General features: G+C 38.9%; 1 protein-coding gene across 4 annotated transcripts in view; it reads left to right on the top strand.

The window, feature by feature from the left end:
* Positions 1–14,501, top strand: part of CRACR2A (calcium release activated channel regulator 2A) — a 61,461-nt gene that overhangs the window by 28,067 nt on the left and 18,893 nt on the right. For all 4 annotated transcript variants that reach the window (XM_068181811.1, XM_068181809.1, XM_068181810.1 and 1 more), the window contains 6 exons: positions 3,718–3,905; positions 5,781–5,852; positions 8,020–8,065; positions 8,644–8,735; positions 9,508–9,832; positions 13,432–13,564. In XM_068181811.1, coding sequence (XP_068037912.1) covers positions 3,718–3,905; positions 5,781–5,852; positions 8,020–8,065; positions 8,644–8,735; positions 9,508–9,832; positions 13,432–13,564 — 856 coding nt within the window. The remainder of the gene's footprint in view (positions 1–3,717; positions 3,906–5,780; positions 5,853–8,019; positions 8,066–8,643; positions 8,736–9,507; positions 9,833–13,431; positions 13,565–14,501) is intronic.

Consider the following 14,501-nt stretch of genomic DNA (forward strand, 5'->3'; position numbering starts at 1 on the left):
ATATTTTCCTTTGGTTTTGCTTTGAATATCTGTTTAAAACTTGGTTGTTAACCAGTAATTCTGTAAAAAACTCTTATGTTTTTTTCAAGTATGTGTTTTCTAAATTTGGTATAAAACCCACATAAGCTATTCAAAGGCTTTCACTCAATTTTAAGCCTGGTATAATCAATCAATATAGGCAACAATACCAGGAAGTCTTATCTTATGATTGCTGTCTACATTGCCATTGTCTACTATTGCCTATCTTGGAGAATATAAAACAATGTCTGTGCTATTTTTATTTTTTTTTAACACGATTTTATATTTTCCATTTCTATTCATTTCATTGCTTATTATTAATATGATTGCTATGGGTTTTGTGTTTTTCTTTTTTTTTTTTTTTTGTAATTTCCAGTATTTTTCATTTCCCCTCTCCATTATGAATTTGCATGAATCACAAAAATGGTGCTTCTGAAAGACAGACTCTTCATACTCCATAAAGATTAAACTATCCCATTTTGGTTTTATGGAATGGAAGCTGTGTTGGACGAATGGAATTCACTATTTCTAATGATGAGATGAGTGACAATTTAATTCTGATGACTGATGACAAGTGAAACTTTTGTCATTCAACAGCTGATTGGCCCATTGTTAATCTGATATGCAGTATTTCATGTTGTTTTTTTTTTTTCCTAGTGTATACCAATCTAGCCTATTTATTTGAGTGCTTCACTCAGTGTAACTAGAGGAATTGTTTTCTACATATATTTTTGTGATTTCTAATGATCTTCTCTGATAGTGACTCTCATCTTTACTCAGATGTGTTTTTATAATACTATGTCCCCACTCATTTTCTGGTATCGCTTTTCATTCACTGAGGATGAAAATGTGTGGTGTCTAATGTTTGCCTCATCCAGAGATCTCTTTCACTTTTGCCTCCTCCTCTGGCATGGAAATGTACTTTGATAAATTTCTTCTTGCAGACAGTAAAGGTAACTTGGTTATGACTTCTATGCTTGGTTGTATGAGAGAACCTCTTGGCCCACAAGGGAGCAACACAAATTTTTTTTTCCAAACTTCATTAACAAGTTGTTTTTGTTTTGTTTTGTTTTGTTTTGTTTTTAATTTAAAATAAAATGTAATTGTTTTTGTGTTGGAAATCATTAACAAAAATATGAAAGGGAGCTTTCAAACCAGATGAGCTCTACGTTGTTTCCTCTGACATAGCCAGAGGGTTTCTCCCTTATGAAGGTTGTCTGACTGGCATTGCTTCTCAAGGGAACAGTGTGAGTTGGAACATCTCAGGAGGAGGCACTGGGGCCAGAGGATATTCAGCATAACCTCTAGGACACAGACTCTTGTGTGAGAGAAGAAAGTAGGTGTGGAGCAGGTGAAATGCAGGGGAGTTACTGGACTTCACACATAAAACGCTAGGCTCTGTGCTGATGGCAGCTGCTGAAGAGCACGATCTTGGAGTTAGGAATGAGATGCACAAAAACATGAATCAGTAGCACTCAAGTGCTTATAACTGCCTTATGGCACTGTATAAATTTTGCATCTTTCACGTGCTACTGAAATAAATAGGGAGAAAAAAATATAAAAACTACAGAAAGGATGCTGAGCTAAGAACGAGGGATTGCATGGAGAGTGCTCAATGCCTGTGTCTTTTGGGGACACCAATGAATGTCTTCAGCAACAGCTCATTTGCATTTGATAATCCCAGTTCTTTATTCAACTTAAACTTTATTTCCTCTCATCTTTGTCAAAAAAAGAGAATATGCACCGTCCACTACCATGTCTGTGGAATGGGTTAATTCTCTCTGCTGCTTAGATTTTCTTAAAAATGTCTACGGGCTATGAGTCTTTTCCCCAGCAGTTTCCATCTACCAGATGAACATAGGAGCCAATTTGCAGCTCTAATAAGCAGCTAGAAGCTATAGGATCTATGCCATTCTATTACCAGCTGAGCATTCAGCTAATGAGTTATTTCTCTGTATTTGGAGTTGTTTAGATGAATGCTTTAAAGGTAGTGTTTGGCATTTCTCAAAGGATTGTATGGCTAAAGTGGAAGAAGGGAGCTTTTTATTGCTGTGAAACAATCCTTTCTCCTCTTGTTGTGTTCTGGATTTTAGATATTATATTATTGTTTTTCTGATTATTATTTATATATATTTATTATAATATAATATTATAATTATAATTAAGATTATCATTATTATTTATTACACTATAATTTTATTATTATTTATACATTATATTATCGTTTTAAGAGTGAGCACCAGAGTGAGTGAGCAGGATTTATAGCAAGTATTTCTAACATCAGTATAGATGATTCTGGGAGCTGATGTTGGCTACCATTACAGTTAATTTCCAGAACAGTCTCTGTGTAAGTTTTCAGATGACCATACTGTTCTCTAAGTGGGGTTTTTGTCTGCAGCTTTTTGTTCCTTAGATTTTTGAAAGTTCATCTTTGTGAGGTCACTTTTTGCTTCTCCCAAAGCCCTCCTCTGGATGAGTCTTGTCTTAAGTACCTGAAGCAGCTGATCTACTTAGATGGGGTAACTTTGTTCTGTCAAGGAGTGAAAGCAATATTCAGCAACTGATGTAATCTACCCATGTAAGCCAACCTTGTTCAGCAGTAATCTAATGCCCAGCCAGTGTTCCATGTGAAATGTGAGCCTGCTGAGGCTACAGTTCAGCAAATACATTAAGCTGCTGCTGCTGCTGCTAAGTGCTCCCACTCTAGATGTGTTCCTGACTTCTCACAGTCCAGGCTAGAAAGTATTTTCTGCATTTATTTTTAACCTGGGCCTCGTTCAAAACCAAGACTACAACAACAGCAGTGTTCTAGGGTAGGAACTATTTGGAAGAACTGGGTGAGGACACATTTTGGTTGGGTGAGCTCTGCTTGTTGGGATGGGCAAAATGGGAGTTCTAACATTGCTATGTCTCAGATGTGGAAGATTGAAATGGTGTCATTGTAATGCTCCAAGTATATTTTACATCCCTTAAAATGAATACAGGAAAAAAAAAAAACCAAAAAAAAAACCAAGATAAAACGTTTGTATTTGAAGGTCAGCAATGCTTTCCCTAATATGAAGTTTTGCTCTGCTGTCTAAATTTGCTCGGTTAGCCAGGGAGAAGCAGGTAGAACTTCTTTATGTACCAGAAACCACTATCATCTGCTGTTGCTTGTTTTACAGGGAACTTGTATCTTTCCTTTGATGTACATTGGAGAGTGAATATAAAACTGAATAAAGAGGCTCTAATTCACACTTCTTGTCAGATCTGTCTGAGGTGGCAAAAAGGTCACTGCTTGTTCATATTGCTGGGGATGGGAAGGTTTATCAGCTATCAGATTTAAATCTAACAGTTTTTAGGTAGATCTCTGAATCACTGTGTGTAGGCCTGGTCTTTGTCGAAAATGGTCTAAAATAGCAGTTGTGAATATCAGCTTAATGCTGCTAATCTGCTCTGTAGCACCTTTTTATGGTTTGTAGTGGTGTGTTCTTGAATTGGATAAAATTCAGTCATAGAATGGAATGGCTTTGTTTTTGTGTAACATAATTATGTCTGTATAAAGAGCAGTGGAGAGCACCATATGTGTTTAATTCATTTTTTGGCTTTGATAGAAATAGCTCCCTGTTCAGCTAATCTCTAAGACCCAAACTGAAAGCCTCAAAACCAAGATGCCTCAGTCAGGTGTAATGCTTTCTGTTCTCTTTTCTTCCACCCCAGTTAGAGAATCAGTGTAAACAACTCCTCAGTGGCAAAGAAGAAACCAAAGTAGAGAACACCAAACTGAAGCTGACTAACCAGGAACTGCTGAGAGACCTGGAGAGAACATCCCATGAACTAAGCCTGGCTCAACAACAGCTACAGGTGCTTCAGGAGGAGGCATCAAGGCTCCATGAGGAGAAGGAAATGTAAGTGTCCAGCTGCAGCAATTCTCACATATTTCCTTGGTGTGCCAGTGAGCCCCCTCAGGGTACCCAGTGCTGTGATTTAAGATTGTGCCAAAAGCAGAAACCACCTGCAAAGACAAGTGCAGTTCTAGCTGCTTTTCCCCAAGTAATTCAGCATGTTTTCTCTAGCATATCTGGCTTCTAGGGAATCTTTTGCTTTATGTTCAAAATGTCAGTGTTCTCCCCACTGCCATTGGTTGAGGGTATTTGGAACTAAAAATCCATGTAGTATCCCAGTTTTGAGATAGCTATTGAAGTCTTTATGGAAATGCCTTACAGTTGTGGTACATGATGCTTCATCCTACTCAAAGCTGAGTCTATCTGAAACTTGCTTCTGAGAATGCACTCTTGACTGAGATAACGAGGATCTTCTTTTTTTTTCCTTTATCAAAAGTAAGCCTAGTAAGGCCAGCAAGCTAAAATTTAGCTTATCCCCAATTCCTACAAGGCCTTATGGCAATTCAGAGCTATAATTTTGGGGTTTCCAGTTCAAATGTTGAAGGTTTCAGATTCTGACTCCAAAAAAGAAAAAAAAATCAAGAAGAAATATTTATCGTTCATATTTTGAGGGATAAAATTGACTTGTGACAGTTCAAGCTACCTTGCTCCAGCCTTCTGCACAAAGCAGAAGAATCACTACCTGGAGGCTGTAATTGGCAGAAATGTTCACTCAAGTCCATTGTAAAGAAAATGCTCAGGGATCTGTAGAAACCTCTCATTGCCAATAGAGAGCACATGAATGACAGATGGACCCAGCCACTGCAGCAATAAACTATATAATTCAGAGCTGTTGCTGTTTGACATATTTCAGGATAGAGCAGAACATTAGTTCAAATGTCACATTCTTTTTCTCTTAAGCTTTGTGCCAAGCTCTATTAAATTATCACTTCTTTAGTTTTTCTTGAGGGTAAAAATAATGAGCTTTGTTGATAAATTAGTGTTAAAAAATGGCCACCGTGATTAGAATTTTTAGGTTTGCATGTTTAATGTGTGTTTTGGAAGTAGACAGTAGAAATACTCCTCCTCAAGGTGGTTTGTTTCCTCTTTGAGGCCTCTCTTTTCAGATCCAGAGCAAAGACTATGGAATGATCTGATTTAAAAGCTACAAAGGAAATCTGCCCAGTGGTCAGACTGCTGAATAATACTACTGCACTTAGCACTTTGGATTCAATAGTGGTTTCTGGAGTTAGAGATCAGCTCTACTCAACTGCACCTGCAGTGTTGCTTTAAACATCTGTATCAGTCTGGTAAGACCTGAGCTGCTGAAGCAGGTGCAATGTTTAGCCAGTGCACAGGAAGAGCTTGAGGCTTCACTGAAAGGCGAAAAAATACATTAAAGGCCAGACACCAAATAGTGTTAAATCAAATTAAATGGTGTTAAAATGGCTGCATAAGTGTCAGGAATTGGAAAGAAATTGTAGGGATTGTAGACGTGAGAGCCTTGACATATGGTTCCTACAGCAGGATAAGCTCTAATTTTGGATAAAATGTCACCTGTTTTTTAGTGGCCATAAGTGAGAAGTATTTTAGCAGTGTATCTGTTCTGAATGCTCCAAGTGCCAGTATCAACATATATTAAACTCTCTGGATGAAGAAATTAAAAAGCAATCTTTTTTGAAAAAAGAACCTCTACTCCTTCCTCTGCTAACTCGTACTGCTGTGCTACTGTGGGCCTTATACTGAATAAACTTCTTTAAAATATTAACCATTCAGGCAGAATAGAATCTACAGTTTTGAAGAAGCTGAGGTCTCAAATGTAGATACCCCTAGGAGGAAGCATTTTAGCAGTGTTCTTAACATGGATAGAACTTTTTTTTTTTCTTTTTTTTTTTTTAGGGAGGTGTACCGGGTGACAGAAACCTTACAGAGAGAGAAGTCAGGACTTTTGAAGCAGCTGGATTTTTTAAGGTAATGTTGATCTTCCAAAAACTTCTTATATAATTCTAAAGACCTCCATTAAAGGATGAAATTATGTTGGGATATGTGGTGAGTGTAGATGTCAAGATATTGACAGTGGGGTGCCACAGTGCACCCTCTGTGCCAGAGAGAAGCCAGGGCTGCCCTGTGACAATGGACACAGCATGGGGCACAGTGGAGCCCCTCAGCCCCCATGTGCTTCTGGGAAAGCCTCAGTAAGAAAGGGTGGAAAACAGCGCAGCAGCTGGGAGAGAAGAGAGAAAAAAAATGGGTGAAAAGCCCTTCAGACACCAAGGTCAGTGAAGAAGGAGGGGCAGGAGGTGCTCCAGGCCCCACTGGAGCAGACTCCCTTGTAGTCTGTGCAGAGTCCACACAAGAGCAGGAGTTTGGTGCATGGAGAGGAGCCCATGCAGGGGCAGGTTTTCTGGCAGGAATTGTGGCCCGTGGAGGACCCATACTGGAGCAGTCCATTCCTGAAGGATTATTCCCCATGGAAAGGCTCTGTGCTGGAGTTTGTAAAGGACTGTAACCTATGTGAGGGAACTCACACTGGAGCAAGAAAACTGTGGGGAGGAAGGAGCCGCAGAGAGAAGCTGTTCTGGAGTGACCACAAGCCCCACTATTCCCCATCCCCTTGTGCCACTTAGTATATGGTTAAGGAGGTAGAAGAGCTGAGGGTGTAGGAATGAAGTTGAGCCTGAGAAGAAAGGGGGTTGTGGAGAAGGTGATTTTAGTTTTGTCTCCATTTCTCATCATCCTACGATTGACTGTTTCATCTATAATGGGTAGCTGGTAGGTAACCTTCTTGTCTTTATCTTGGCCCACAAGCTTTTCCATGTTATTATCTTCCCTTGTTGTGTTGAGGAAGCAGAGGGAGAGAGTGGCTGGGTGTACATTAGGCAGCCAGTCAAGGTCAACTGCCAGAGGATAATGACACAAAAATAGTAAAAATGGTTACAATGGTTGGTTCTTGCATAGAGTAGAGGGTGGCACACAAAGCAAAGATATGCTTTGTTTACACAATCCAGTTCTGTAGGACAATCTCCTTTCCAAAAGTCAAATGTAAAACACAGCAGCACTGAACAGCTCTAAGCTGATTCTGAGGTAGAAGCTTGGCTGCAGGAGCTTGCTGAAAGGCTCTGTTGCTTCTCAAGTGCTGGGAGTTGAGCCAAAATGAAGATTATTTCCCCAAAATATTTGTAAAATTGTTCCAAAATGTACTTAGCTAACATTCCTTTATTGATAGATTTCAAGGTTTGGAGCTGTGTTCAGACACCTATAGCCCTCTTTAAAGGTGAAGCAGTGTTGGGTTTTGTTTGCTCAGTGGTCAGTCAGTGTGGGCTGTAGGTTGCACCTGCATCTAGGCCTTCATTGGCTGCATTTCCTTCAGGAGGCCTCATTTTAAAGTTGCCTAAAAATTTCACCGGCTTGAGGAAAGGCTCTTACTTTGCAGCTTGTGTTTTCCATAGGCCACTCCGTGATCTTGCCTGCTGCAAGTTTTGGGGACATAGATAGAAACATCTGGCAACAGCAGTTTTTTCCATTCACCCTGGCTGCTCAGTCTCTCCTGTGGCCAGGCTAGCAACAGATGGAGACAATAGATGATGTACTAAGCAGGTGTGCTGTCAGACCTGATCAGAGCTTGCTGATTGCCTGGAGTATCTGTTTCTTGACACTTTCATTGTTTCTGCACAAAGGATGGAAAATGAATGTTTTCTTAGGGTGACTTTTCTGTGGAAGCCACAATTGCAGCCCTCAGAGGGGCAGAACTGGCCTTCACAGCTGTCAGCAGATGAACAAGAGATGGTGTTCATTGCATCCTCTCCACATTAAGAGGTCATCTTTACTGTGAAAATCATTAAACATTCTAATTTACGGTATGTGAAGGCATATTGACCACAAGTGATTTCTGTGTGTTAAGGCATTTATTTGGATGAAATACAGGAAGAGATCCAGATCCCATCTGGCTTTAATCAGCATAACCATGCTGGAGAATCAATGGCCCAGAAAAGGAACTGGCTGAGGTGAGAATATAAATAAAGGGTGATGAAAGGTTTGCATTGCCAACTGTCCAGTCTGTCTGTTAGTGTGGAGTAGAAAAGTCAGCAGTTCTAAATACTTGGCTTCAGTGTTTCTTTTGTTTGTGTTTTCTTTGCAGAGAAAGGAACAAACATCTCAAGGATGAACGTGACATATTTTTGCAGGTAACCAACTATTATTTTCAAACCCAATGTTGAGCGTATGAGAACATATGAGAACAGCTTCAAAAGAAGGGGAACAGAAGGCTTTGTAGGAGATGTATTCCAACACATTTATACAACAGTACAATAACTGGTGTACCTGAATCAGTACCTGAGTACCTCAGTATCTGAGACTGGGGTGAGAGCAGATCCCATTAACTTTTTAAGCAGCAGCAAAGAATGGACCCCTAAGATGTTCCAGAAGTACCCTGGTGTAAGGAGACTAACACGACTTAATTTATATTTGCTTGTGTTCTTAGTCCTACAAGAACCTGCTTGTGTAAAAAAAAAAATACTCATTTACTTTTTTTTTCATGACATTGTGCTGTTTTCTTTACAAAGCAGATGCATTTTTGCAGGATCTGGAGTTCTCTGTTCTGATTGTTTATCAACTGGAATTCTGAGGCATTTATACTTCTAGGATTTTCTTCTACATTTTTTTCTTTCATTTGCATTGTATTATTTAAGTATTTGGAATGATGGTAGTTAACCATAACGAACACCAAAAGCTAATCAGTAAGAAGTATTCTGTATTTCTGCAGGAATGCAAAACAACTGTTCCAAAAGGCAGCTGGAAGCAAAGATCAGGGTCTATCATTGGGAAATACATAGAGGGCAAAATGCTGCCAAACAGGTAGGAACTTTTTTTCATGTGTTCCCTGTTTGAGTATGATGAGGCTTAGAGAAAGAAAATGTGGACTGCTTCCTTTCTGATACTTTTGAACTTTTCAAAGAGTGTATTTCTAAAGTGTCTGTCACTATAAGATTACTGTGCTCATTAAGAAATTTCAAAATGAAGAGCCAAATTTTAACATAAAACAAGTGTGCTGTCTGCAAAGGCAAGAGATTTCCCCACTGTGGAAGGCTGTAGGCTGGGAGACACAAAAACTTGCCCGTGAGCCTCTGTTAATGTGTTACAATTTTGAGTCTCCACTTGGACTTTTTTTATCCATATTGAGCAAACCCATGCCCCTCCTATCTACTAAAGAGAGAATCAGATTGCACATAGAAAGGATCTCTCTTTGTTGGGGGGGTTTCCTTTATTCCTCCAGAATAGGAGTGAAGGTGGGAAAGGAGAAAGTCACAGTAGAGAAGTTTACTTTAGCTCTTGTATGAGGTTAGAATTGATGTTAATCTAATATTTTCCATTCTGGTTCAGGTTTCTCCTGTAGCTTACTAGCTTTCCCCATAATGTTTATAATTATCTATATATATATATATATATATATATATATATACATGGTATGATGAGCTGACTTTTCAGCTGACACTGGAATAACTCTTCTCTGCCTGCTATGACTAGTCAAAAAAAAGGGAGATTAAATTCAGTTATTCAGGTTAAATTCAGAATAAAATAGCAGGTCCATTATATTTTTGTGATGTACTTTCTTTTTTTTTCTGTCTAGCCATTCATTTGAAGAAGATGATATTTTCAGTAACTCAAAGAGAAGGAATTCTGCTGGATTGAATGGAGTTCTCTCTGAAGAGCCTGATGCTGGAGTCACTGGAGGAATGCCTAAAACATCGCATCTCCAAAGAATAATATCAATTGAAGAAGATCACCTACCCCAGCTTCTTGACAGGCTGGTCAATAAGCAGCTGAGCAGATGGACTGGAGACGATGAAAATACTTTTGAGACAGAAATGAGTAACAAAGCCAGAGAGCAATCAATGGAACAGTCATCATCATCTTCTAGAGAGCAGCCTGTAGGGAAGGAAACACTGTCAAATGTAAGAGGACAAAGGAGATCTCACCTTGAGTAGAGTGTGAAGTTCTGGGCCCTATGATTTAAGGAGAATGTGAAGGTCCTTGGATGCATCCAGAGGAGGGCCACAAAGCTGGTGGGAGGGCTGGAAAGTGTGTCCTCTGAGGAGTGGCTGAGGGCTCTGGGTTCGTCCAGTTTGCAAAAACAAGCTGAGGGACAACTCCCTTACTCTCTGCAGCTTCCTGAGGAGGGGAAGGGGAAAGGGAGGTGCTGATCCCTTCTCCCTGGGATCCAGCAATAGGATGTGTGGGAATAGTTCAAAGCTGCCTCAGGGGAGGTGCAGACTTGACATTAGGGAGCATTTCTTTAGGAAGAGGGTGGTCAGACAAAGGAATGGACTTCCTAGGGAAGTGGTCCATGCCACAAGTCTGTCAGTCTTTAAGAGGCTTTTTGATAATGTCCTTCATAACATGCTTTAACTTTTGGTCAACCCTGAAGTGGTCAGGGAGTTGGACTCGGTTGCTGTAGGTCCCATCCAACTGGAACTCTTCTGTTCTATTCTATTCTGAAAGACCTTGGATGCCGTGAAGTGGTGTCCAAGGTTAACGCGTTATTCCTAGAATCTAAAATTATTTAGTTTTCTGTCTTTAAGTTGAAGCATGACAAATTAAGCCATTGCATGAAGTGGAGGATGAAAATGTACTGCAGACAAGTGCTGAGGGTGCAAAGAAGGGAAACTCAACCCGAAGGAGTGGTAACTGCGGACAATGTGTGTGTAGATTTACATTTGAAGGACTGTTTAGGGAAAGTAAAGTGTTGTTATAGATGATACAAGAAGATCCAGTGGAAGGCAGAAATAGTCTTAAAAAGAAAAAAAAGAAGCAAGTGGGTTTTTTTTAAATTGGTTGTTTGGATTTTTTTTTTTTTTTTTTTTTTTTTTTTTTTTTTTTTTTTTGCCACAATGTGATATTTCTCATACTCTGGTACTTTAAAGTTAGCTATGGTAGCTGTTGCATTATCTGAGAAATAATGAGAAAGAATTACTTTTTAATTATGATTGAAAATATTTTTATTTAGCAAATCAAAATCATATATTTTTTCAGCTCTAGCTTGCATATGTGTGTTAGCAATGAATTGACCATTTAGTAATAATCCTTAAAACAGTATGCTGGAAGGTACATTTCCTTGGAGTCTAAAGTACTTTTTGCACTGCTATTACTTCAGAGCTAGCTGTGCTTGTTTTCTAATTTTAGAATCATTGTTAAGGATTACTCATTTTTAGATTCTTGAAGCACATATTAAAAAGATTAAAGTATAGGAAAAATTGGTTTGCTTGGTCATAATTATATGGTTCTTTTAGAAGAAGCAAGCATATCTTAAAAATTATGATAGAATTATGCCATGGTTACATAATAATTTCTAAGTGGTACATTTTAATAAAACATTGAGGGTACAGAAAAAGCTTCATATTTTTAAATTGTTTAATTCAGAGCATGCTTTTTGCTTGCTGTATGACTTCTTTTGTGTCACATTTTCAAAGCATGGCATCACTGGACTTTAGGATGACAAAAGCCGAGTAGATCATCCTATCCAGCTAGGACAAGCCTGAAGGAATATATTCAATACCTGAAGGAACCCTAATGGAAATTAAAGCAGGATTTTCTGTTCAAAACTTCTGCATGAGATTCACTTTTGATATGGAATATGGACCATTATGTTTATACCTGTCATCTCCCACATTTGTGTTAAATTGTACAAAAGCTAGGTGTGTTACTTTACCTGGATACTTTTTATATAAAGACTACTCAAAAGACACATCTAGGGAAGACTTTTTCAGACTGCATTGTAAACTAAAATAAATTTTCATCCTACTGCTATTCCATTTTCCCTGTCAGCCCTTTGTTGAAGCAGACTATGGAGTAGCTTATCCCCTAGCATAGTGTTCACATGCAGATTTATAATCAAGTTTGATTATTAAGGTTATTTTCATGACTGGACTTGATACATCTCAGTGAAAAATGGCTTCTTATTGTGTTGGGAGCTGAGCTGAAGGCCTCTGGGGTCTTTGAGTCTTAGTGCTACTGGAGTGTGTATGACTACCAGGGACAAAGTATTTCACATCATGTAGTCCGTATATTTAGCTATGGTTCTCAGAAGCACTGTGATAATACTGCCAAGCTGATGATTGTATGTTAGCTTGTTTTATTTCCCAGAGCACACAGACTAATAAGCTGGGAATGGTTTTCATCAGGACTGAGAATGTGCTTTGTATAAATGCATGCGTGCTACTAGTAGCCTATAGTTGCCATGGGGTTTAGAATTTTAATAGAAAAGGAAAATAAGAAACCCCTCTATAACTGTGGTGGGCTATAAGCCCAGCTCATGAAAGATATGTGTATTTTTTGTCCCCAGAATTTACAGCATGAATTATTTTTTTTTTTACATTAAGGGAGACAGCAGCTCAAACCTTTGTTGTTTGGGGTTTTTTCCCCCATCAAGAGCAGCTGTCTATTTCTTATTATTTCTCTAAGACTTCTGTATATTTGTAGAAAACACTTCCAAGTGCAGACTTCAATGTCTCATTCAAAGGACTGTCAGGCAGTGAATTCAGTTCTGATGTCTTAATGAAGACATGGATCCTGCACATCAAATGATTGGCAGAGGGCCTTTCCCTCCTTTCCCTCCTTTCCCTCCTTTCTCTCCTTTCTCTCCTTCCCCGCTTTCTCTCCTTTCCCTCCTCACAACCCACACCTTAACAAACTAATGTCAGGACCATCCATGATCTTACTGTCCTTCTGCAGCATTGAAAGCAAATTTTCTATCTTCCTCTTCCTTCAACTTTACACAAAATAGAAGAGACCACCAAGAGCACCCCCTGCAAACCAGCTGGTGCTACAGAGTGCTTCCCTAAGCAACTCCTGATTTACATACAAAAGAATGATGACCTACTTGATAGAGGATATAAATATTCTCTCCAGCATCCACTTAGCTTAGCCTGCAGTAAACAGAAGCTGGATAAGCAGAACAAATTGTTGTTCCTTCTGCTTAAAAAGCGAAATGACAGAAACATAGCTGAATGTTTACAGCCTGATTAACTGATTTAATTCTCTGTCTGTGTCTTTTCTCCATGCTTCTTCCTGAAATGTTAAACAGATGTAGAAATGCAGTAATTGGATGGAAGTTCTTGGCTCTATGGTATTAGCAGAAGAACCTGATGGTATAAGCAAAAAAGTTATGACTTTGCTTCTGTTATCGAGATGAAGATGTGCTGCTTCCTCTGTGTCACTGGTATAGGATGAAGCTACTGAGCAGAGCTGTGTGAAGCTTTATAAATCTTTATTTGTGGCCATGAACATAAACTGGTTTATTTTGTCAGTTTCATGTAAAGGTTCATATTCAGTATACTTCCAGAGCTCAGTGCAAATCACTGCACTTCGGATGATCTGGAATGATGCATGGCAAACATTTGAAATGCTGAGTTATTTTAAGAAACAGGATATTGCTTCATGAGTAATGAAGAAAATGATAGGATAAAATCTATTATTTTCCCCATATCTGCCTTAAACTGGAGAGGCAACAGGATTTATGGAACAGTTGGAGGCTAATTTTTGCTCTTAATTGAAGGAGGAGAGAATAAACTCTGTCCCAGAGCGCTTATTCAAGATCGTTTTTGTGGGCAATTCAAGTGTTGGAAAGACTTCATTCTTAAGAAGATTTTGTGAAGATCGTTTCTTCCCAGGCACAGCTGCTACTGTAGGTAAGTTTAATAATACAACTATTATTATTTTGTTCTGACAGCACTTAACAGTTTCTATTGGGATCAGGCCTTGTATTATAAAACAGAAACATACAGATGTTGTAAAAGTAGGACATGCAAAGTTCTCCTAAACTGGAAAGCACATAATTGATGGAGAAGTTTCAGAGTAGATTCTGTACTGAAATCCTCACCAGCACTGAGATAAATCAGAAAAATTCTACAGATTTCTGTGAAGCTAGAATTTCCGTGTAGATCTCACAGTTCTGAAACAGATATCCTGTACTCTGGACTGCACTGTACTAACAATCCCACCTTCATATCTCATTGCTATCCCTCTAAATAATCTGATTTTGTTTTGGAGAGAAATTAGAATATCTGAATCGCCCATTTGAAGATTTAGCATTATACTAATCACCAAAAAAATATGTCAGACCAGTGTATCCAAAGCCAAAATTTTCAAAGCCTACCTTCCTACCTTGTCTGAAGTTGTAGACCAAGCTTTCAAAAGTCAGACACAAAATCGTGGTACAAGAACGCAAGTATAGGTTATTGCAATGCAGCTGGGTTAAATGACTGGATTTTTTTTGCTTAGCCTGTATTGAGACCTTACTTATTCTGCAGGATTATGATATGAAACATACCAACCCTGCAAGGTAAGCTTAGTAATGTCCTAGTTTTTTACTGACTGTATCTTCATTAACTGGAATGGGAGCTTGGACACCTGTCTGCAATTGGTCTGTTCATGTATCCTATAGACCTAAAGGCTGTGTCCTGTCCATGGTGTCCTGTAACTGGCTGATACACTTTTCTACACTCTGAGGTCTTACACTGTGTGTGCAGTTTTCCAGAGGAAAGACACAGGGATGAGGCTGAACTTTTTCCTCTTTTGGCTGGTCATCCAGGGTTCTTGCAAAGAAAACAGCAAGAAGTCATTTGT

Source organism: Anomalospiza imberbis, chromosome 2 (genome assembly GCF_031753505.1).
Source record: "Anomalospiza imberbis isolate Cuckoo-Finch-1a 21T00152 chromosome 2, ASM3175350v1, whole genome shotgun sequence".
Classification (NCBI taxonomy): Eukaryota; Metazoa; Chordata; class Aves; order Passeriformes; family Viduidae; genus Anomalospiza; species Anomalospiza imberbis.